General features: G+C 34.5%; 1 protein-coding gene across 1 annotated transcript; it reads right to left on the reverse strand.

Annotated features, from left to right (window-relative positions):
• Positions 1-16,130: 16,130 nt before the first annotated feature.
• Positions 16,131-17,562, reverse strand: LOC114374305 (ubiquitin carboxyl-terminal hydrolase 12-like). Its single transcript, XM_028331940.1, has 3 exons — positions 17,441-17,562; positions 17,190-17,347; positions 16,131-16,630 (listed from the first exon to the last, which is right to left on the reverse strand). Exons 1-3 carry the CDS (start codon positions 17,560-17,562, stop codon positions 16,131-16,133), a joined length of 780 nt encoding a protein of 259 aa, XP_028187741.1.
• Between the last annotated feature and the right edge of the window lie 8,493 nt (positions 17,563-26,055).

The raw sequence follows: 26,055 nt of genomic DNA on the forward strand, positions 1-26,055 counted from the left end.
GCCAAATATAAATTACTGATTTGTAAATAAAATAATAAAAACATGAAATAAAAGTAAATATTCTTAATTCAATGTCATATTTTCTTTTTAAATTTGGTAGTCAGCTCTAATTTTTCTAATTGAATATAAAATTTAATTTAATTCATTTTAATTATTTGTATATTAACTTTTTAATATTATAAATAAGACCTTAACTTCACCTTAGCAGGATTAATTAATAGTTGACACTAATTCTTCATATCTTACATACTTATTAATTAAATATTTATTTTGCTTAGAACGATATATTGTCCGATGTATTTTAAGACTAATTACTTTTTAAGTATAATTAATTGAATAAGCCATGTAATGAATTTTTATATATGTGACTAGAAGCTATTATACTAATTTATTTTTAAGGCTTAGTTATTGTTTGGGTCCCTCAAATTAGGGAGTCTCTTTTTAATCTTTCAAATAAAAAATTACATTTTTTTAGTTTCTCAAATTTAAAAAATATTTTTTTAGTCTCTCTCCTAAAATAATAATTTTCATATTTTAGTCCATCAAATTGAAGAGAGACTAAACAAAACATGTAGTAAATTTAACTTAATTCATGAAAGTAAATATTGCACTTAATACACACAATTTAGCTGAAGTTACATTAATATCTAAATTTTTATTGTGAAATTATATTGTATATTTAATCCTTTATTTTATTTTACAAACATTAAAAAGTATAAAAATAATAAATGAGGATTAATATTTTAAATAAAATATCGAGAACAATATAAGAGCAATGTAGACTTAACTTATCATATAAAATATATAAAACATAAAACACCATGATAAACATGTTTTTCAAAACAGGAGTAAAAAAAACATTACATAAAATTCAAGGTGATAAACATTTTTACTAAATATTTTTATCTAATCAAAAGTTGAAATTTATTTTACATAATTAATATATATCTAATTACATAACAAAAATAAAAATTCAATAAATTACTATTAGTTGTCTAATATTTACTTTTAAATAAATCATTTTATGTTTTTTGTTTTATTATCTTCATAGTTAAATAAAGTATTCATGGTGTTCTTCTAGCTGACCAACTTTTTTATTTTGTTTTATACATAAATTTGTACATGCCAATTTATTAAAATAAAATTATATTTAAAATAATCACATAGATGTAATTTTTTATTTATTTGTAAAATCAAGTAAAATTTATTATTATTTAAATAATTTATTGCATGCTTTATTTTATGATCATAGAAAGTATAAAAAAAATGTAATAAATGTGATTGAATATCTCTTATGAGAATATGAAGAGAAATTTAGACTTAACTAATAATATAAAATGTATAACATATATAAATAAATACAAAAATTACATTGAATTTACGAGTATAAAATTTTTTACTATTTTTTTCAGTCGATGTTTATTAATTTATTTTACATGATTTATATATATATATATATATATATATATATATATATATATATATATATATATATATATATATATATTTAATTAAAATAAATAAAATAAAATTTAAACATAATTACTATTATTTTTTTCAAGTAAAACTATTGTCTCTAAATTGATTTTTAAGCAAATAACTATTTATTTTTATTTATTCTGTTCTCAGTTAAATTAATCATTTATGATTTTTTTACATGAATAATTTTTTTTGTTTTAACCTTCGTTCAATAAGGAAATGGACCATGACTAACCCAAATTAAGTTCAATTGAATCATAAGAAAGTATGACCAATAATTATTTTTGTCAAATATTAAACTTGAAAATTTTAATTTTCTTATATATATATATATATATATATATATATGTCAATATGTTAAAATGAAAATCATATATAAAAATATAACAGATTACATTACATATAAAATATCAAATACAAAATCTAAATAAAAATTATAATTGTTGCACAAGTCAAAATCTAGTGGTTATATAATGAATACGTACTGTAATGAATGCATTACCAGTAAAATGTTTATGAAGAGTGTTTAGCCATACACTTTTTAAAATATTCATTCTAATAAATAATTTCCTAGTTAAAATTTATTGAAAATGAAGAAAGATTCTAAATAAGAAATGGAACCTATAAAATTTGTACTACAATTGAAGACAAATCATTGCGGTTAAATAAATCATTTACATCTAGCAGAATATTCAATTGTTAAAAAAAAAGTTCATCAAAACATACTGAAACTGAATTCTTCTTCCACACATGACTAAATTATGGTGCTCCATAACCTAGTTCGGCATCCAAATTGCGTTCTTCAATGCCTTCTTCTGCTTTCACCAGGTCTTGCTATTTTAAGTTCTACCTCTATTTCTGTCGTCTTTGCTTTCAACCTTTCTTCTATCTCCAAAGCAGTCGCATTCTCCTTCTTCTTTTTTCAGCTGAACATTTTTCTCCATATAATTTTTCATACTCAAGGCAGATTAAACATGGAGTTCCAGCCAGATCAGATCAAATCTAAATTGCTCAAGTAGTTCATCCCATAAAATTTGAAGGTGATTACAAGCATCAATATCCATATCTTTTATCTTTTTATTCTTGAGAAAATGTAAAACTCGACCTAAAGCTCTGAATGCATATTCAATAAACATGCCAGTTCCTTTCCCTGATTATTGTCAATTAGAGAAGAATGCTGTGAACATACTTCTTCTATTAGTGGAACAAAAGCTTTTTCTATTTTTCCTAAACCCCTGAAATCCACCAACTCATCATGCGAGGTTGTGAACATTTTCTTGGGTAAAGGATCAGCAGTGTGTTCAATAGGCTTGTCATAGTCAATCTTGATAACTGGTTGATTCAAATGTTCTGAATTGCCGACCAAAATCTCAACTTGAATTATACAAGTATCATTCACAATAAACCCATTGGAAGGATCACAAAGTTCATTTAAAGAAATGAATGAAATGTAACCGCGATCATACTCCCTTGCATTGAACTGGAGACTAGATTCTAGCAAATTCATATAGCAAGAGTTAGTTGTGAGTTGGATTAAAATTCAAATGATATGATTATCAAATGGTTATATAATTACAATTCACAAGTAATCAATCATTACATGGAGAGGATCCTTCTCTAAGAGACTCTTAATAATGGGAAAAGTATGGAAACATAAACATCACGCGTATGCATCTATGTAGGATATAGATGATATAGAAATCAAAGAAAGAGTGGTGAGTAGAAACTCTTGTAGCTGCTTTATCCAACTATTAGAATCTAGTAATGTTTTTATCACATTTGTTAACTTTTAACCAAATGATTTTGACCTGCATATTTCTTACAAACATTTTCTAAATAACAATGCATACCAATCAGTGGCACAAACAGAGACTAAGAAAATTGAATTTATTTTAGGCTAACCACATTTGCTAGGAGGAAAAAATGAAATCTGAAAAAGATGAGGAATAGCTAAAGGATACAAAAAGTAAATGAGAAGAGACCATTATTAACTTTTTTATATATAGACAAATATTGTTAATTTGTTAATTTTTATCAATGAGAGAGATTTGAATTCATGACTTTTTTTCTCCTTCTTCCTTCAACTACCAAGCAATCTTAAGACTCCCAAGAGACCATTATTAGTTTCTACCAAACATGTGACTCCCAAGTTTGATTATATCAAAAAATGGATGAGTGTGAATAATGACGTATTTCGGTAATGCTTGCAATGACCGGGATTCGTCCACCCATCGATTCTATAGGTTCTTTTACCCTTAACCACCACCGACAACCTCTAATACTAGGTTTATGTGTTAGCAATTTTGGGTTATATATATATATATATATATATTATATAATTGAATGAGTTAGGGTCATTATTTTATTAGCCAAAATATTAAAGTAGTCTAATCAATATAAAATTATGGCTAAGGGCATATATGTTATGAAAGACTAATTGTGTACGTACAATTAGAATCCTTTTTCTTTTTATCCTCATCAGAAGTGAAAATTCAAAGGAGAACATAAAGCTCTCTACATTTGGAAGATCATAAAATCAATCTTAATCCTCATCAACCTTTCATCATTCCATTATGGCTAATCCAGGTACGCTTCCGCATTTAGTTTTCATCATGATTTTGAGTATGGGAACACAATGGGGTTTCATTCATCTTTATATATTAATTTCTCTCTACATTGATAGAAAGCATGTGGTTAAGATTGATGATCGACTATTGGAATCAAATTAGGTTGATTGATTGAATCCCTACAAATTGGTATCAGAACCACCCATACTTGATTCATGTATGATTTTGAAAATTTTATTTATTCAAGCTGTTGGCATATTCTAAATTATAAATGAATTTAGATATTTTATATATTGTTTCCTGATCTTACCTTTTACTGAAGCGTAACTTAAAACTATTTAAATGCACCACTCATTTAAAGGTTACAATGCATCAATGTTCAAAATTTAGCTACAGTATATCATTTTAATTGTTTAGCATTTAAATGAGTTAATTGAATCAAGATATCACCAAAGTGACCCCTCTTGTGTAGATTGTTCATAAGAAATGTTAACATGTGTGATTATTTATATGAGTGGTAATTGGCCCAAAGGAAAGTTACCATTTAACTAATTTACATACACACCTGTGATGTTAAACGTATGATAATTATGAGGTTTTGCATGTGAATGATAAATCGGATCAAAAGATGGGTTTGTTATTTGATATGCTTTTATTATCAATGTTTGAACATTATAACAAGGATTTCACTAGCAATTAATACCATTATCCAAAGACTTGATAGATATTAATGGTGCAGTAGATATCTTGAGATGGATTATACCATTATTTAAATGCATTGATGATTGTTCTGTGAGCTTATTGTATTATTTTTTTTCTTTCAAGTTGCTGTTTCTATATCTGCTAATCTGAATTTGGTTTCGGTTCTTGATGGTACAAATTTTAAGGAGTGGAAAGAGAACATGCAAATTGTTCTTGGTTGCATGGATCTAGACCTTGCATTAAGGATTGAGAAACCCCCTTCTCATACGGATCACTCAAACCGCATGAGTCTTATGATCATTAAGCGTGGCATTCCTGAGGTCTTTAGGGGTACTATTTCAGATGATATAACTAGTGTCAAAGAATTCCTTGCTGAAATTGAAAAGCGCTTGGCAAAAAGTGATAAGGCAGAAACAAGTACTATTCTTCAGAACTTAATTTCCTTGAAGTATCAAGGCAAAGGAAATGTCAGTGAATACATTATGGGAATGTCAAATATTGCTTCAAAATTAAGGGCACTAAAGCTTGAGCTATCAGAAGACTTGCTTATTCATTTAGTACTAATTTTTCTACCTTCACAGTTTAGTTAGATTAAGATCTCATATAACTGTAAGAAGGAGAAATGATCTCTTAATGATCTTATTTCATACTGTGTGCAAGAAGAGGAAAGACTGAAGCTAGAAAGGATTAAAAGTGCTCATGTTGTAAGTACCTCTAAAGACAAGGGCAAAAGAAAAAGAACCGAGGAGCCCAAGAATGAAGCTGCTAAGGGTCTAGCACAAAAGAAACAAAATCAAGGTGACAACTGTTTCTTTTGCAATAAGCTTGGATATGTAAAGAAGAAACAAAATATCATGCTTGGCGTGCAAAGAAAGGGTTGCCTAAGCTACCAGTAGTCAATTGATTCTAAAAGATGAATATATGTTGGAGATGGTAAATCGGTGGAGGTGAAAGCTATAGGACATTTTAGATTATCATTATGTACTGGTTTTTATTTGGATTTGAAATACACTTTTGTTGTACCATCATTTAGATGGAATTTGGTTTCAGATTCTTATTTGGACATATTGGGTTATTTGTGTTCATTTGGAAACAATGTGTTTAGGTTGTCTTTTAATTCAGATATTTGTGTTCTTGGCTTATAATAATCTATATTTACTTGATATTGTAGCTTCCTATGGTGAATCTTTTAATGCGGAATTGCGAGGTACTAAGTGTAGAATTGATAATACAAACTCAGGAGCATTATGGCATAAGCGCTTAGGTCACATTTCTAAGAACAAAATTGAACGACTTGTGTCAAACGGAATCTTGGATTCCATTAATTTCACAAGCTTTGATGTTTGTGTTGAATGCATTAAAGATAAACAGACCAAAAGCAAGAAATTAGGTGCATATAAAGCTACAAACATCTTGGAATTGATACATACTGACATTTGTGGGCCATTTCATACACCTTCATGGAATGGTCAACAATATTTTATATCATTCATAGACGATTACTCCAAATATGCATACTTGTTTCTTATACATGAAAAGACACAATCTATGGATATGTTCAAAGCATTTAAAGTTGAAGTTGAAAATCAACTCAACAAAAGAATCAAGAGTGTCAGATCTGACCGTGGTGGTGAATACCATGGCAGATATGACAGTTCAGGTGAACAACGTCCGGAGCCTTTTCCTAGGTGCCTAGAGGAATGTGGAATCATCCTACAGTACACCATGCCGGGGTCACCTAGCATGAATAGTGTGGCTAAAAGACAAAACAAAAATCTTAAGGATATGGTAAGAAGCAACTTACCAGAGTCACTTTGGGAAGAGACACTAAATACCGCAACTTACATTCTGAATAAAGTGTCAACCAAGGCAGCTGCCAAAACACCTTATGAGTTTTGGGTTGGGCAAAAGCCTAGTCTTAAAAATTTTCATGTATGGGGATGTCCAGCTGAGGCAAGGCCTTATATGCCAAATGAAAGGAAATTGGACTCCTGAACAGTAAGCAGCTACTTTATTAGTTATTCTGAAAGGTTCAGGTGCTATAAGTTTTATGATCCCAAATTAAAGACAATTTTTGAGACAGGAACTGCCACATTTTTTGAGGATATTGAGTCTGGGGGGAAGAATAAGGTTAGAGACTTTGTCTTAGAGGAAGAATCAGTAACAATTCCAGAACTGATTCATACAGTTGTTATTGATAAAGCAAATTCGGAACCTCTAAAAGATATTGTTATTGAATCTCTCACTCAAGATAATTTGGTCGTTCATGAAGAACAAACTTAAGATTCACAAGAACCTATGCTTCATGAGCCAATATGATGCAATCCTACCCCCTAAGGGCATTAGATAGAAGACTCCAAGAAGATTGAGCCAGAGATGCAAGAGAAGGCCCTAAGGTTCTTATGAGCCTTAGGGTAGATTTTAGGTCCATGGACTAAGTATGAGCCCACTTATCTTTGTACATATTAGATTAGGATTTCGTTATTTTTGGGCCTTGTATTTAGAGCTCCATAATGTAAGTAGGATATCCTATAAATGTAAGATTTTTCAACCCTTGTATTTTAGGACACCTAGACTAGTTTTTGTATTAGGGGTAGTTTTGAAATTTCACATGCATTAAGTGAATATTAGATGTGTGTGTTGAAAAATAAATTTAATTGAATTGGGAGAAGCCCAATCCAATTAAATTTTAGAAGATAGGCGAGTATTTGCTTACTACACCATATTGCCACATGATATAGTCACACTTTGTGCATGTTGTAACATCCCATTTTTCGTAAATAAATTAAAAAGGTTTTTTTAGTAAAAATAAATAAATAAAGTTTTAGAGAACGGTGAAGTTTATATAATTAAATAAATAAAGAAAAAATAATTGTAATAAAATAATGCTTTGAAATATATATATATATATATATATATATATATATATATATATTTGATTTATTCACTTGATAGGAAATAAAATAGAGTTCCTTTATATAAAATAATAATAAAAATAGAGTAAATAATAAGCTGTGAGTATTCTAGGTATAAATAGCATTATTAAATTGAGTTTATTTTGGGATATTTATTAAATTATAATTTTTCCTTTATTATTATAAATACATTATTGATGTCCTGATGCAAATTGGTTGATAAAATATAGTGATCTTGGTGTTTTTATTTTTTTTATATCTATGATTTTGATTAATTGATTTTGGTATAATTGTGTGAAATTATTTGGAGGGTTTTACTCGTCATGTTGTGATAAACTTTTTGTATAAATTGTTAAATTGAGATTATGAAATAGTGATTCAAATTTGAGTATATGATAATTTGAACCTGTGATTAATGGTGAAATAGATGTGTATTGAGATGTGTGTATTGAGTTGTGAGCTATGAATTGTGAAATCACAAAATTGTAAGACCCTTTAAGGGCAACAAGTTAATGCAAAGTCCCTTTAAGGGTGACGAGTTAATGTTAAGTCCCTTTAAGGGCGACGAGTTAATGCTAATACCCTTTAAGGGCGGCGAGATAAACTATTCGAGAACAACTGAGGAGTCATGTATTTTGTACAGTTCATACATAGAGTCTGTGTGCAAAAATATTTTATGGGTTGGACCTGAATCAGGAGGGAGAGGTCTTGATGGACTTTTTGGAGTGTAGGTCTTGGGGGTCACCCGGTTTAAGTGCTCCTTTAAGCCTATGTTAATCCCATATGGTTAGAGCATTCTCGCAAAACACCGTGACCCTGATTGGTCTCCCTATGATCTTACCTAGTGAGAGTGACCTGACTTGCTAGTGTGTGGTTTGTCTTGTCATGTACTCCTAGGCGCCCGACGTGGTTTTTCACTGACATGGTACCACATTGCATATAGGATTGAGTCTTAGTGTATATGTTGCATAACACTTGTGTATTGATCGATATTGATTGACTTGATGACATTGTGATTTGATCCTTGAGTACGTGAATGTTGTGAAAATGAATGAAATGTGTTGTGTGATGATGTGATGTTGGATGACAAAGTGGTGAAATAATGTGAGTTATGTTTAAGTAAGTTTTATTTTATTTTTATGATATTTATACCTACATATTGTATTGTTACTCTTCATTAGTTAGGAATGTGATAACTCACTCCCAGTGTGCTATTTGTGTTTGGATCCTTTGATGATCTCGAACATTGTGTTCATGGGAGCAGATGAATATGTGAATGATTATGAAAAACCTCATGCTAGAGGACATAGGAACACAATGCTCTGATAAGATGTGACATTAGGGTATAGGTTCTATATTAATTATATGAAGTTTTGGACGGCCTTGTTTTGAGCCAAAGTGAATTTCTTATTTATTTAGACAAGTTTTATTATGATGTTAGAAAGGTGAATGTGAGCCTTTTACCCTTTTGAAAGGCTTGTATTTAAAAAAATGTTTTAAATACTTTTAATCAATATTTGAATTTTTATTCCTTTTATTATTAATACATATATGTATGGGGTAGAGGGTGTCACACATGTCCTTCATGCTTTACATGCCTCATGACACCTAAGCACACTTAGTGAAGAATCTTGGACTTGATCTTGGATTAGTGGGCTAAACCATAGCTAAAATTCACTAATCATAATTGGTGAAATTTTGGCTCCATAAATTCAAGTGAAATTTGAATAGAAATTCAAAATTCCCTCCAATTTTGTGTGACACTTAGGCTATAAATAGAGGTCATGTGTGTGCATTTTTTCAACTTTGATCATTTGATAATTACACTTCAAATTTCAGACCTCAATTGAGGCACAAAATTTCGTGCTCCTTCTCTTCCTCTCCCTCCACTCATCTTCTTCTTCCTTCAAGCTCTTATCCATGGCTTCCTATGGTGGTGAGCTTCTTCTTGACTCATCTTCTCCTTGAAGTGGCGTCTCCAATCATCTTTCTTCCTTCTCCATTCCGCTGCCATGATCTTCAAGAAGCAAAGGACTCCATTGATGAAGAAGATCCAAGGCCTACAAGCTCCGCATAGAGCTACATCACAATATCTTTGCAGAGATCTACAAGAGAAAGGAGAAGTTCTATTCTAAATGATTATGTGGTATTTCTCCAGGAACACGAGGAAAATAATGGTATGGTGGAAGATGACCCAATCAACTTCCATCAAGCCATGCAAGATTCCAACTCAGAAAAGTGGATTGAAGCAATGAATGAGGAGTATAAGTCCATGCAAGACAACAAGGTCTGGGAACTTGTCCCATTACCAGAAGGTGTGAAACCCATTGGTTGCAAATGGATATTTAAGACTAAGTGGGATTCCAAAGGTAATGTGGAGAGGTATAAGGCTCGTCTTGTGGCGAAGGGCTATACCCAAAAGGAAGAGATTGACTTTAAAGAGACTTTCTCTCCACTTTCATCGCAAGACTATTTTAGGACAATCATGGCTCTTGTTGCACATTATGATTTGGAGCTTCATCTAATGGATGTCAAGACGAAATTTCTCAATGGAAACATTGATGAGAAAATTTATATGGTGCAACCATAAAACTTTGTGATGTAAGCTCCATTGGAGCTTGTAGGCTTAGGATCTTCTTCATCAATGGATTCCTTTGCTTCTTGGAAGATGAATGGCAGTGGAATGGAGAAGGAAGAGAGAAAGGAGACACCACTTTAAGGAGAAGATGAGTCTAGAAGAAGCTCACCACCATAGGAGGCCATGGATAAGAGCTTGGAGGAAGAAGGAGATGAATGAAGGGAGAGGAAGAGAAGAGCACGAAATTTTGTGCTCTAAAAGAGCTCTAAAATCTGATGCTTAATATTCAAATGATCAAAGTTTAAAAAAATGCACACACATGACCTCTATTTATAGCCTAAGTGTCACACCAAAATTGGAGGGAAATTTGAATTTCAATTCAAATTTCACTTGAATTTGAAATTGAATTTGTGGAGCCAAACTTTGGAGCCAAAATTTCACTAATTATTATTAGTGAATTTTAGTTATGGTTCATCCCACTAATCCAAGATCAATTCCAAGATTCTCCACTAAGTATGCTTAGGTGTCCTGAGGCATGTAAAGCATGAAGGACACGCACAAAGTGTGACTATATGATGTGGTAATGGGGTGTAGTAAGCAAATGCTCACCTCCCCCTCTAAAATTTAATTGGATTGGGCTGCTACCAATTCAATTAAATTTTATTTCCCAACACACACATCAAATATTCACTTAGTGCATGTGAAATTACAAAACTACCCCTAATACAAAAACTAGTCTAGGTGCCCTAAAATACAAGGGCTGAAAAATCCTATATTTCTAGGGTATCCTACCTACATTATGGAGCCTTAAATACAAGGATCAAACATAATGACATCCTAGTCTAATATGTACAAAGATAATTGGACCCAACCTTGGCCCATGGGCTCAGAAATCTACCCTGAGGTTCATAAGAACCCTAGGGCCTTCTTCAACAGCTCTAGCCCAATCCTCTTGGAGCCTCTTGCTCATGGCTCTAGTGACTGGTCCCTTCCTAGGGAGGATTGCATCATCCCCTTCCCCTTGAAGAGGATTTGACCTCAAATCTGTTAGTTCCTCCTCCTCAATATCAGCTTCACCTGCAAAAGGAATAAAATTAGAAATGTCAAAAGTGGTGCTGACTCCATACTCTTCTGGGAGGTCCAACCTATAGGCATTGTTATTGATCCTCTCCAAAAACCTGAAAAGGTCCATTCCCTCTAGGGCTAAGCTTGGATTTCCTTTTAGTAGGGAATCTATCCTTCCTAAGATGGAGCCAAACCCAGTCACTGTCGTTAAGAACTAGCTCTTTTCTTCCTCTATTGCCTTTAGTTGAATACACCTTTGTGTGGTTCTCTATTTGGTTCTTAACCCTCTCATGCAACTTCTTTACAAACTCTGACCTAGATTCCCTTTCTTGATGTATAAACAAAGTGTCCAGTGGGAGGGGAATAAGGTCTAACGATGTTAGGGAATTGAACCCATAGACAACCTCAAAAGGGGATTGCTTGGTGGTTCTATGAGCTCCCCTGTTGTCGGCAAATTCTACATGAGGAAGATACTCATCCCAAGACTTATGGTTGCCTTTCAGAAGAGCCCTTGAAAGGGTAGATAAAGACCTATTCACTACCTCTATTTGCCCATCAGTTTGTGGATGACAAGTAGTAGAGAAAAGAGGTTTAGTTCCTAGCTTAGCCCATAAGGTTTTCCAGAAGTGGCTAAGGAACTTAGCATCTCTATCTAACACAATGGTTCTAGGCAAACCATGGAGTCTCACAACTTCCCTGAAAATGAGTTTTGAGATGTAGGAAGCATCATCGACCTTGTGGCATGGTATAAAGTGTGTCATCTTGCTAAACCTATCCACCACCACAAAGATAGAGTCTACACCTCTTTGGGTTCTAGGAAGCCCAAGGACAAAGTCCATACTAATGTCTACCCAAGGTGTAGAGGGAATGGGTAAGGGTGTGTATAGCCCACGAGGCATCACCCTAGACTTGGCTTGTAAACAAGCCACACACCTAGTGCAATGCTTATGGACATCTTTCTTTACATGGGGCCAATAAAACTTTTCTTTGAGTAAGACAAGGGTCTTGTCTATCCCAAAGTGGCCCATGAGCCCACCCTCGTGGCTCTCTTTCACAAGTAATTTCCTAATGGATCCTTGGGGTATGCAAAGCTTTCCCTCTTTGAACAAATACCCCTCAGCCAAATAGAATCCATCTTGGGCCTTTTTCCCAAAACTCTCGTAAATGGGAGAGAAATGTTCATCTAAAGCATACAAGTCCCTAATATTATCAAATTCTAAAATTTGGGCTCTTAGGAGCAAAACAATGTGTGTCTCTTAGAAAGGGCATCAACTACCACATTTGTTTTTCCCTTTTTGTATTTGATAACATATGGAAATTGCTCTAGGTACTCTACCCATTTTACATGCCTCTTATTTAACTTGCTTTGCCCTCTAATGTACTTAAGTGATTGATGATCACTATGAATGACAAATTCCTTGGAAACAAGGTAATGTTCCCAAGTTTGGAGGGCTCTTATTAAGGCATAAAGCTCTTTATCATAGGTGGGGTAGTTGAGGGTGGCACTATGACTAAAATAAGCAATAGGGTGCCCACCTTGTAACAATACAACTTCAACTCCCATTCCAGAGGCATCATATTCTAGCTCAAAAGTTTTAGAAAAGTTAGGAAGAGCTAGAACAGGTGCCTTAGTAAGCTTTTCTTTGAGCAAAGCAAAGGCTTGCTCTTGTTTTTCACCCCAGGTAAATGCCACATTCTTCTTCACTAGCTCATTGAGAGGTGATGCAATTGTAGAGAAATTAGGAACGAACCTTCTATAAAAGCTTGCTAACCCATGGAAGCTCCTAATATCTCCCACACTTTTTGGGGTGGGCCATTCTTGGATGGCCTTGATTTTCTCAGGGTCTACTTGGACCCCATTTCTACCAACTACAAACCCTAAGAAAACTATATCATCTACATAAAAAGTACAATTCTCTATATTTGCATAGAGGGTGTTTTTCCTAAGGACTGAAAGAACTTGCCTGAGATGTCCTAAGTGATCATCTAGGCTCCTACTGTACACTAAAATATCATCAAAATAAACAACTACAAATCTACCAATGAAATCCCTTAAGACATGATGCATAAGCCTCATAAAGGTGCTTGGTGCATTAGTGAGCCCAAAAGGAATCATTAGCCATTCATACAAACCAAACTTGGTCTTGAAAGCGGTTTTCCACTCATCACCCTTTTTCATCCTGATTTAGTGATACCCACTTTTAAGATTAATTTTTGAAAAGATATTGGCACCATGCAACTCATCAAGTCTAGGAATGGGGTGCCTATACTTTATAGTGATGTTGTTGATGGCCCTGCAATCTGTACACATTCTTCACGTACCATCCTTTTTGGGCACTAACAACACTGGCACAGCATATGGGCTTAAGCTCTCTTGGACCCAGCCCTTCTCCAACAATTATTTAACTTGAGACTCTATCTCCTTAGTCTCTTGAGGGTTAGTCCTATAGGCTGGCATATTAGGAAGGCTTGCTCCTGGGACTAAATCTATTTGGTGTTCTATTCCCCTTAAAGGAGGTAGCCCAGGGGGTATCTCTTTGGGAAATATATCACCAAATTCATGTAAGAAATCTTGGACCTTTGGGGGTAAGGTCTCAAATGTAGGAATTGTGGCAGTGCTAAGGGATGTTTCCCTTGATAGGAGAAGGTAGAAAGATTGTTTAAGAATGAGTGCTCTTTTAATATCACCTTTTGTTGCAAAATGATTTTCCTTCTTAACAATCTTCTTGGAGGAATCCTTTTCCTCTTTTTCCTTCCCTTTGGCCTTTGAAGACAAGGCCTTACTATCCTTCTTTTTCTTTTGTTTTTCTTCCTCATCCCTCTTATCTTTCATAGTTAGTTGATCTTTGGCCACTTGTGAAGTTGTTTGAGGATGCAACACAAATTTAGTGCCAAGATGGGTGAGGGTAATCTCATTAGTTAGGCCATTGTAAATGATCTTCCTATCAAATTGCCACGGCCTTCCTAAAAGAATATGTCCTACCTCCATGGGAACTATATCACAATTAACTTCATCCTTATATGTCCCAATGGAGAAAGGTACCTTCACTTGTTGGTTAACTATCATTTCCCCTTGCTCATTGAGCCATTGAAGTTTATAAGGTTTTGGGTTGGGAATGATAGTGAGGTTCAACTTGGAAACTAATCTTGTGCTACAACAATTGCAACAAGATCCACTATCCACAATGAGAGAAAAAATTTTATCTAAAATTTTAGACCTTGTATGAAAGATGTTCTCTCTTTGTTTAAATGATCAGTACTATCATGTGAAATCAAATATTTTGATGATGGATCCACTTCCTATTATAAACAAGGTGTTTTCTTTTGCTGTCCAGCAGGAGAGACAATTTAATGGTACTGATGCTCTAGGTAATTAACTTGAGTGTAGTTAATGCAGCTTCCAAAAGTAATTCATGTACTTACTATGGCAAAGGTTATCATACGGAGGAGAATTGTTATAAAAAGCATGGTTATCATCCCAATTTCTCTTCTAACAGAGAAGGAAGAGGGGGTAGAGGTTCTGGTAGAGGAAATTTTGTACGTAGAAGTAATAACAATGGTAAAGTGTGCACATATTATGGAATTAATGGACACACAATTGAGAAATGTTATAGGAAACATGGATATCCACCTGGGCACAAGCTATACAAGACTTAAAATGATTCGATCAATAATGCTATGAGAAAGGAGTCTAATGCCTCATATTTAAATAACAGTCAAGAGACACAAAATCAAAATATCAGAGTCATGCCACAACAGTATCAAGCTTTGATGTCACTGCTTCAACAACAATCTAATAATGGAGGATTCACTTCAGGCACGTCACACATAAATCAAGTTGGTACTGTTATTAAACCTCACATAGGTAAAGTTCTTTCATTTACTTGTAGCATAAGCAAAGCTGAGCCTAGAGATTGGATCTTAGACTCAGGAGCAATTGACCATGTTGCTTGCTCTTTAAAATTCTTCTCCTTAAACAAACAAATTAGTCCCATAACAATTCAATTGCCTACTGGTCAACAAGTGATAGCCACATTTAGGAACTGTGAAATTTTCTTACTCTTTATACCTTGAAACTGTGTTGTATTTGCCAATTTCAATTTCAATCTCATCTATTTTCAAATTAGTTGCAAATTTGAGATGTCAATTGACTTTTTATGGTGATCATTGTTTGATACGGGATGTGACCAACCAGAGGATGATTGGTACAATTGAGTGTGCGCAGGGACATTACAAATTGATGTTGCCCTCTGCTGAAAGTGTTGCAATCAACACAATTAGCCTTAATGCCTAATCTGTCTTTTCTTGTAACAAGGTGCCAATTGAGCTATGGTATTTTTGTTTAGGCCACCCTTCACATGATAGATTTCATTTGTTAAAACAATGTTATCCTATATTGTCAAATGATAAATAATTTGTTTGTGATACTTGTCATAAATCAAAGCAAAGAAAGTTTCCTTTTCCACATAGTGATTCACATGCTCCTACTCCTTTTTCTCTTATTCATGTTGATATTTGGGATCCTTGTGCTACTCTCTCTTTTAATGGTCATAAGTACTTTCTTACAATAGTTGATGATCATACTCATTTTGTATGAATTTTTCTTATGATTTCTAAAGCTGAAACACAAACAAAACTGAAAAATTTTATTTCTTGGTGAAAGACAATTTGATACCAGAATCAAATCTATAAGGTCTCTTCGTGTGATTTCAAGATCTACCTCTGCTTCAATCAGCTTTGTCTTCAACCCCTTTGTTTTCATCTCTAAAGTTGTTACATTCTCCTCCAACGTTTTCACTTGAACAACTTTCTTAACATTAGTTTTCATACACAGGTTTCGAGTTCCTCCCATAAAATTTGAAGATGATTATAAGCATCTTCGTCCATATCTCTCATCACATTTTTAGTCTTGAGAAAATGTAGAACTCGACCCAAAGCTGTAAATGCCCATTCAATAAATCTTTGACTTCTCTTCTGCATACTATCAATAAGTGAGGGATATCGTGAACAAACTTCTTCAAGTAGTGGTACGAAATCTTCTTCTAGTTTCCCTAGACCCCTGAAATCTACTAGCCCGCCAAATGAAGTTGAGATCATTTCCTTGGGTAAAGGATTATCCATGCGTTCAACAATCTTATAATCAATCTTATTGACTGATTGATCAACTTGGTTCTCATGTTTTGATTTGTTAGCCAAAATCTGAACTTGAATTATACAAGTATCGTTCACAATAAACCCAAGGCTAGGGTCACAAAGTTTATTTAAAGGTGTGAATGTTGTGAAACCCCAATTAGTCTCACTTGCACTGAACACGTGGCTAGTTTCTGGCAAATTCATAAGAGTCAGTTGTGTATCAAATTTAAAATCAAATGATATAATTATCAAATGGATACACACACATTTCATACATAAAATTGCAAGTAATATATAAGTGTTTGTTATTCACTATAGATGTTATAGAATAGAACCCACAATATGATTGGACGGTGGAAACTTTTGTAGCAGCTTTACCTAATCTATAAGAATCTAGTAACATTTTTACCATGCATAATTTTTAGGCAAATGATTTCAACTTACACAATTCTAACAAACCTTTTCAAATAATATACCAATCAGAGTCGCAACAAAGGATTAACAAATTGTATGTATTTCATTCTACCCACACTACTAACAGAAAGGATGGAATCTGATAAATTAATGAATGGCTAAAGGATAAATAAAGTAAAGGAGGTCTTTAGTAGCTAAATAATCTGATTCTTCTTCCAAAAAATTTAAAACTCATCCAAAGCAATAGCCTCTATGTGAAATTGCTAGCAGATCCATTCGTTAAGAAAATAATAGCCAAAAGCTAAATTTGAAAAGAGATATAAGTATGAAAGATACCTTCTATGTCATTATATTTGTCATGGACCTGATTAACCAAAGCCAACTTGAAATTTGCATATTTTCTCCTCCCATGAGGCAAATCATCAGGATCCCCAGCATCTAAATAAATTGACAAATAGGCCACCTTGTTCCCTTTTGGATAGATAAGAATGCTCCTAAAAATGAAGTTACGAAACTTATTAAAAAATAAATGAAAATCAAGTCAAAGAGCAACATATATAATAGACAAGAATTCCTCAATCAAGCACCATGTATGGTTATCGAGGAAAAATTCCTCGGAGTACAGTGGCTTGGAGTCTAATGTAGAGAAGTTTCTAATCCTCCATGTAAACTTCTCAAATATTTTATCCTTTGCGTTCTCATTATCCATTTCAATGACTCGTAAGCTTCAGCCTGAGCAATGAAAAAAATAAAAAAATAATAAAAACATTGATTTTCACTTGCAAAGATCAAAAGAATGGTTATCCACGAGAAATAAGGGTGGTTGAATTCACAAAGACTTAATAAAATCATATGTTAAAAAAATGTTATCACTTTTCAATATCAGAATGTGCCAAGGAACTGAGATTATGAAATACAAATATTAATGTGACAAATAAGGTAACAGTTGAGCCCCAAATGCGAAAAAGGATATCTTTAAGTTGGAGTTGGACAACTATGAATAATACTTGACATACATACCATACCAAAAATAAAAAAACAAATCACGACGCAGCACAGCAGCAATAAGAATGAATTCAAAACAAATAATATTGTATGAGTCTATATATGTTCTCACTATTTTACTCTCTCTTGCATTAATCCTTTTTCTTATTATTATAAATGAATAAGTCTATATATGTTCTCACTATTTTACACTCTCCTCATTAATGCTAAATCCTAAATCCATACAACTTGTATATGGGTTGTAATATGAATTTGTGTAGCTGTCCTCACTCACCTCTAATTTTTGTAACTACCTCACTTCTTCATATGATGCTTGATGTAGCTTCATGTGCTTGTAGGCCTTGGATCTTCTTATCAATGGAGTCCTTTGTTTCTTGAAGATTAATGACAGCGGAATGGAGATAGAAGAATGATGATTAGAGATGTCACTTTAAGGAGAAGATGAGTCAAACACAAGCTCATCACCATAGGAAGACATGGATAAGAGCTTGAAAGAGGAGAAGATGAGGGGAGAGAGAAGGAGAGAAATAGCACGAAATTTTGTACCTCAAATGAGGTCTGAACTTTGAATTATAATTGTCAAATGATCAAAGTTTAAAAAATGCACAACATGGCCTCTATCTATAGCCTAAGTGTCACACAAAATTGGAGGACCTCATTGAAGCTCACCTCTTCTCTTTTATCTTCCGTTGCATCTCCATGGTGGAAAATCACCATTGAAGGACCTCATTGAAGCTCAAAGATTCAACTTCCATAGAAGCTTCACAAGCAAGCTTCCATCACCAACACTAAGATTTTAAAATATGCTAATCATGCAATAGATCAAATGAGTGAAAATGTATGATAATTGGAACTAACCAATTTGGATTGTGAAATCAATGATTCTCACAATTAATAGATAAACAATGTATATCTTTCTTCATAGTAATATTCTCTCTGATGTGCTTTGATTTCATTGAAAGGAAGAAACAAGATATCGTTGTTGTTAGACCCCAATTTTGTCTAGGTCCAAAAAAAAAGAAGAAGAAAAAACAAAGAAAACAAAACAAAAAATAAGAAAAAAAATAGAGAAAACAAAATGAAAAAAAAGAGAAAAGAAGGAGAAAGAAAAGAAGAAGAAAATACAAAAAGAGAACAATAAAAAATAAAAATGAAAGAGAGAAAAAAAAATGAAAAAAAGGAAGAAAGAATAACAGAAGAAAAACAAAAAGAAAGAAACGAAATGTGAAAGTAAATAAAAATAAAGAAAAGCAATGTAAAAAAAATGAAATGAAAAGGGAAGAAGAAAAAAGAAGAGTAAAAACAACGTAAAAAAGAAAAAATAATAATAATAATAATAATAATAATAATAATAATAATAATAATAATAATAATAATACATTTTATGGTCTATTGGACTCTCAAAGAGAACCCATTAGGTCAGAAAAGAGTACAAGATAAAAGTCGAAAAAAGAAGGAAAGGTTCGGGGGGATTAATGCAAAGGAGGCACAGGTCCCAAGGGGAGAAACTGACCAACCCAACGACGCTATTTGAGAATTCAGTCAGAGAAGAGAGAGGGGTCATTAGGACCCCTCATTCCTCACTTTCTCACTCTCAAGTTTCCTACTCTTCTCTTTGTTTTTTTTTTTCTCTTCTTCCTCTTCTTCTTTTACTTTTTTTTTTTCGAACCACCGCGTCACCCTTCGTGGTGATTCCACCATGGCTATCGGTGAGGCCTACAAGGTCTGTTGTTTTTTCTCATCCCTTTATTTTGTTGGGTTGTGCAAATGCTTCTTGGATGCATTTTTGATTTTTTTACTGTCTTTTGCCGACTCTAACGCGGCCACAGTGCCTCTGTCCCCACTGTCACTATTTGTCATTACCCTATGGTAGTGTAGGAGCACCTCCATTGCCATTCACCATTGGGCCCTTCGTCAGTGGCGTTAAGTCCCCTTTTCACATTCGTTTTCTTCTCTTCCTTTTTCTTTTTGCACCTCTACGCCACCGCCCTAGTGGCAGTCTCATGCCGATGGACCTTGTACTAGTTGTGCCACAAGTAGCGCGCCACCCTTCGTGGTGGTTTTCGTTTTGGTCGCGCTGTTTTCTGCGTGAGGCAACTAGGGTTTTATTGTATAGCTCTTTATTTTACATATTAGTGAATAACTCTTTATTTTATTGTATTTCTTTATTGTCTCTATCTTTTATTCTTCAATGTGACTTTCTTTTTTTATCATTGCCTAGCTAGTTAGTTTAATTGATAAAGCATTGTATGTATCATGTTATGTATCTTATTTTCCCCACGTTTCAATGTGACTTCAATTAATAATGCATTGTAAGTGTATTTCTCAATTCTATTCTATCTTTTTCTATTCTCATTCTATTTATTTGATTTTGTAGCACTATGTCAATTATTTATTTATTTTTGCAAATCTGCATTAGCATTCTTTAGTAAACGCTTAAGCATTGTATACTTCATGCTGGGTCTCCGAAGAAGACCGGCCTCACAGTGATCAAAAATGAGAAGGAGGAGCTAATTCCTACTCGGGTGCAAAACAGTTGGAGAGTCTGCATTGACTATAGGAGGCTGAACCAGGTTACCAAAAAGGACCATTTTCCCCTGCCATTCATTGACCAGATGCTTGAACGCCTGGCAGGTAAATCCAACTACTGTTTCCTTGATGGTTTTTCTGGTTATATGCAAATTACTATTGCTCCTGAGGATCAGGAAAAAACCACATTCACCTGCCCCTTCGGCACTTTTGCCTATAGGAGGATGCCTTTCGGCCTGTGCAATGCCCCTGGTACCTTCCAGCGGTGCATGATTAGTATTTTCAGTGATTTTTTAGAAAATTGTATAGAGGTGTTTATGGATGATTTCACTGTATATGGATCCTCTTTTGATGGTTGTTTGAATAGTTTGGAAAAAGTTTTGAATAGATGCATTGAAACTAACCTTGTTCTAAATTTTGAAAAATGTCATTTTATGGTTGAGCAAGGTATAGTTTTAGGCCACATTATTTCCAATAAGGGTATTGAAGTAGATCCTGCAAAAATTTCTGTTATTTCACAATTGCCTTACCCCTCTTGTGTGCGAGAGGTGCGATCTTTTCTTGGTCATGCAGGATTCTACAGGCGCTTTATAAGGGATTTTAGCAAAGTAGCCCTTCCATTGTCCAACTTGTTGCAAAGGGAGGTGGAGTTTGACTTTAATGACAGATGCAAAGAGGCTTTTGATTGCCTCAAAAGAGCGCTGACTACCACCCCCATCATCCAGGCACCCGACTGGACAGCCCCTTTTGAGCTTATGTGTGATGCATCAAATTATGCATTGGGGGCTGTCCTTGCTCAGAAAATTGATAAATTGCCCAGGGTGATATATTATGCTTCTAGGACTTTAGATGCTGCCCAAGCGAATTATACTACTACTGAGAAAGAGCTTCTAGCCATAGTTTTTGCTCTTGAAAAATTTCGATCTTATTTGCTTGGTACCCGCATTATTGTTTATACTGACCATGCAGCTCTAAAGTACTTGTTGAAGAAGGCTGATTCTAAGCCTAGGTTGATCCAATGGATGCTCTGGCTCCAAGAGTTTGACTTGGAGATCCGTGATAGGAGCGGAGCACAAAATCTAGTTGCTGATCATTTGAGTCGGATCGAACGTGTATCTGATGCAGATTCACCTATTCGGGATGATTTCCCGGATGATCATTTGTATATACTGTATAGTATTTCTGACTTTCTTTCTACTCCCTGGTTTGCTAATATTGTCAATTATTTAGTTGCTTCTGTTTTTCCTCCCTTAGCATCTAAGGCCCAAAAAGATAAAATTAAAAGTGATGCTAAGCATTTTATTTGGGATGACCCCTACTTGTGGAAATTGTGCAGTGATCAGGTCATTAGACGGTGCATTCCAGATCATGAGACTGACTTAGTCCTGCAGTTCTGTCATTCTTCCGCACCGGGAGGTCATCTGGGTGTTCAAAGGACAGCTCGCAAAGTGCTTGATTGTGGTTTTTATTGGCCCACCATCTTTAAAGATGCGTGGAAGATCTGCAGCACTTGTGAGCAGTGTCAGAGAGCAGGAAATACACTTACATGGCGACAACAAATGCCTCAGCAACCTATGCTATTCTGTGAGGTGTTTGATGTCTGGGGTATAGATTTCATGGGTCCTTTTCCTGTCTCTTTTGGTTATGTTTACATTCTCCTTGCAGTTGACTATGTTTCAAAATGGGTGGAAGCCAAGCCCACTAGAACTAATGATGCTAAAGTTGTCACAGACTTTGTCAGGTCTAATCTGTTTTGCAGGTTTGGAGTACCTAAAGCAATTGTTAGTGATCAAGGAACCCATTTTTGCAACAGAACAATGCATGCCCTGCTTAAAAAGTACGGGGTGGTACACAGGGTATCCACACCATACCACCCCCAGATCAATGGACAGGCAGAAATTTCTAACCGGGAAATCAAGCGAATTTTAGAGAAGATTGTGCAGCCAAGCAGGAAAGATTGGAGTACCAGGCTTGATGATGCTCTCTGGGCACATCGGACTGCCTACAAAGCACCAATAGGAATGTCTCCTTATCGGGTTGTCTTTGGAAAGGCATGTCATCTTCCAGTGGAAATTGAGCACAAAGCTTACTGGGCAGTGAAGACTTGTAACTTCTCTATGGATCAAGCTGGTGAGGAAAGAAAGTTGCAACTGAGTGAGTTAGATGAAATCCGCCTAGAAGCCTACGAGAATGCCAAGTTCTACAAAGAAAAGACCAAGAAGTTCCATGATAGCATGATAGTTAAAAAAGACTTCGTGGTTGGGCAAAAAGTGTTATTGTATAATTCTAGGCTTGGACTCATGAGTGGTAAGTTGAGGTCTAAGTGGATTGGTCCTTTTGTTGTTACTAATGTTTTTCCTTATGGTACAGTTGAGATCAAAAGCGACTCCACAAACAAGAGCTTCAAGGTCAGCAGACATCGACTTAAGCCATTCCTCACGAACCCTTCTTTAGTGGACGTAGTGGTGGAAGAGACTTCCTTACTCCACCCTACTCTTCCTCCACCATGACTTAGGGAGTTTTTCTTTTCCTATCTCCTTCTTTGCTTTTATTACACTTGTCCGATTCTATTTGATGATTTAATTGTTTTTAATCTTTTAATTGTGCTACAATGAGGACAATGTGTTGTTTAAGTATGGGGGGGGGGGGGAGTGTTCTTTGGTTTTGCTAGTTTTGTTGGTTTTGTTAATTTGTTAGTTGTGTTAATTTGTTAATGTTGTTAGTTTCGTCAGATTTTTAGTTTAATATTTTGGGTCAATTTTGTGTGCATGTACGACTTTGCATGTTTTTCTTTGAATTATAGGATATGTTCAAGAAATGGGTAATTGTTTTGAAAATAAAAGTTCTTGACATTTTGTGACTTGAAATCCTTGATTCTTCTCTACATGTCATGATAGTTTTGAAAGCTCAATTTGAAAGTGATGAGTTTACCTTTGTGAGAATTTGAGCCATCCATCATCATAATCATTTGGTGTGTTTTGCCCCATTGACTGCTTGCACAATAGCCTTGGCTTGATTCTTGTTGATGCGTCCTAATTCACATGCATATTTTGAAATGATTGAGGCAATTTTGTTCTTATAAGCTTCTAGCCAAATGGACTTACCTTGAATTAATTCCTTTGATAGCCCTTTTGAGCCTTGTTTCCCTTTCCTTGTTTTGAAGCTCACTACAAGCCTTAAGTGAAAAACCATGATATCACCATATCCTTAAGGAATTTTGAAGCTTTGGAATTGTTTTGGGAATAAGTGTGGGGGGGTTTTTGTTTCATTGGATAACTTGTTTTGTTGGCTATACTTCATGATGTATTTTGGGCCATACTTGATGTACATTGTATATTGGTTAAATGTTGGACATGCTGAATGAAATGCTGTTTCTCAAAGGATATAGAGTAAAAAAAAAAGAAAAAAAGAAAGAAAAAAAAATCGAAAATGAAAAAAAAAGCAATAAAGTTGAGTGAATAAGATCTTAAATGGCAAAAGAATGATGAGACTTTTGTCTTTATGTTTAAATTTTATCTTTACTTCTTTTTATTTTCTTATTATGCACTTATTCCCCATTGCTCCTCTATTCCTTTGGGATTTAGCCACTTATTCCATATTTTTCCATACCTTGTCCTTGGCCCCATTACAACCTTAAAAGACCTTTTGATTCTCATGTGCTTGTGTTTATGGGTTGATTGTCAATTTTAGAATCTTGCCAAGTTTATGTGGTGTTTGTTTTCATGGGTGCTTTGAGGGTAAATAGTAGCCTAGACACTTGAGAGATAGAGTGTATATCTTGTGAGGCTTTATCACTTTTCATTCTTGAGCTGATTAACTATTTTGCCATGATTGGGTTGCTTGGATGATTTTCATGAATGTCTTGACTTTTCAGATCTCCTTATGTTAGATGTTACCCATTACTTTCATTCCTTGATGTTCATTGAGAAATATGTGAATGTTTTCGTTTGTCTCTCTCTGATATCCTTGGATTTTGTTCTTTGTTTCATTTTGCCCAGGAGTGCAAAAGGCTAAGTATGGGGGGTTTTGATGTGCCATCATTTTCTTTTATTTTCTAAACCCTTTTTGCACCATTTTAATTACTGATTGGTCTTAATTGTCAATTAATCAGACAGTTTTATTATTTGGGCTCATTTAGCTAATTTGATGTTTTTAATCTAATTTCAGGAATTAATGAAACATTGGGCTTAATCCGGATTTTGGTTATGGACTTGAAGAGGGCAAATTAAGCAGCGCTTACCTTAGTTAATTAGGAAATTTCGCAATTTTATTTTATGTTGTTCAGTGTTTATTTCGTTTTGGGCCAGAGTATTGTAATAGGGCCCAGTGACTTTGAGTGACTCTTTTTAAATAGCAGCCTTGGGATTCGTGCAAGGCATTCTGTTATGCTATTCATTATTCAGAGCTTTTGTTTTAGGGTTTACGTTTTCTGCTTTGATGCTACTGTTCACGTAATGCAATTTTACGTTTTCTACTTCTAATTACAATTTCGTTCTTGCTTCTTCTTCTACTCTCATTTACGTTTCTGTTTCGTCTACATTTCTGTTCATTTACGTTTTTGCTTCATGTTTCATTTGCGTTTTCTGTTTGAATCCATGGAAGGCTAGATTTTCTGGTGTTGTTTCCTTTTGAGGACGAAGCCCAACTCTCTTTGAGGTTTCGCTTGTAATGTGGTTTCCTGGCAGTTTTCCCTTCACCAGTTATCCCAAATTCGTGAATATTAATCAGTACACGCTTCGTGTTCGATTAATTGCCTCTGAGCCTAACTTGCATTCATGCTTAATGGACGAAGGGCTAACTGGTGTATGTGGTGCCTAATCACGTATTGAAAACCCTAAGTTGATTTTCGCTTAGTAAATTGAAATAGGGTTGGATTAAGTGGTTGACTGTTAGGGACAAATTCTCCATAACCCAGGATAAGAGAATGGCTTTTGAATCAGAGGAAATAACCCGTTTTTAATATTAGTAGTTTCGTATTCCAGTTTACTTGTTCTGCTCTTTAATCACAAAACAAACAAACCCCCCCCCCCCAATCATTACTATTACTACAAGTATATTATGAACATTTGGTTTGTCACTGCTCGTTGGGAAACGACCTAGGATCACTTCCTAGTTACTGCATTTTCATGTTTATTTGATTCGGGTACGGCCTCGATCATCCCCACTGTCACTATTTGTCATTACCCTATGGTAGTGTAGGAGCACCTCCGTTGCCATTCACCATTGGGCCCTTCGTCAGTGGCATTAGGTCCCCTTTTCACATTCGTTTTCTTCTCTTCCTTTTTCTTTTTGCACCTCTACGCCACCGCCCTAGTGGCAGTCTCATGCCGATGGACCTTGTACTAGTTGTGCCACAAGCAGCGCGCCACCCTTCGTGGTGGTTTTCGTTTTGGTCGCGTTGTTTTCTGCGTGAGGCAACTAGGGTTTTATTGTATAGCTCTTTATTTTACATATTAGTGAATAACTCTTTATTTTATTGTATTTCTTTATTGTCTCTATCTTTTATTCTTCAATGTGACTTTCTTTTTTTATCATTGCCTAGCTAGTTAGTTTAATTAATAAAGCATTGTATGTATCATGTTATGCATCTTATTTTCCCCACGTTTCAATGTGACTTCAATTAATAATGCATTGTAAGTGTATTTCTCAATTCTATTCTATCTTTTTC

The sequence above is a fragment of the Glycine soja genome, chromosome 2 (assembly GCF_004193775.1).
Source record: "Glycine soja cultivar W05 chromosome 2, ASM419377v2, whole genome shotgun sequence".
NCBI lineage: Eukaryota > Viridiplantae > Streptophyta > Magnoliopsida > Fabales > Fabaceae > Glycine > Glycine soja.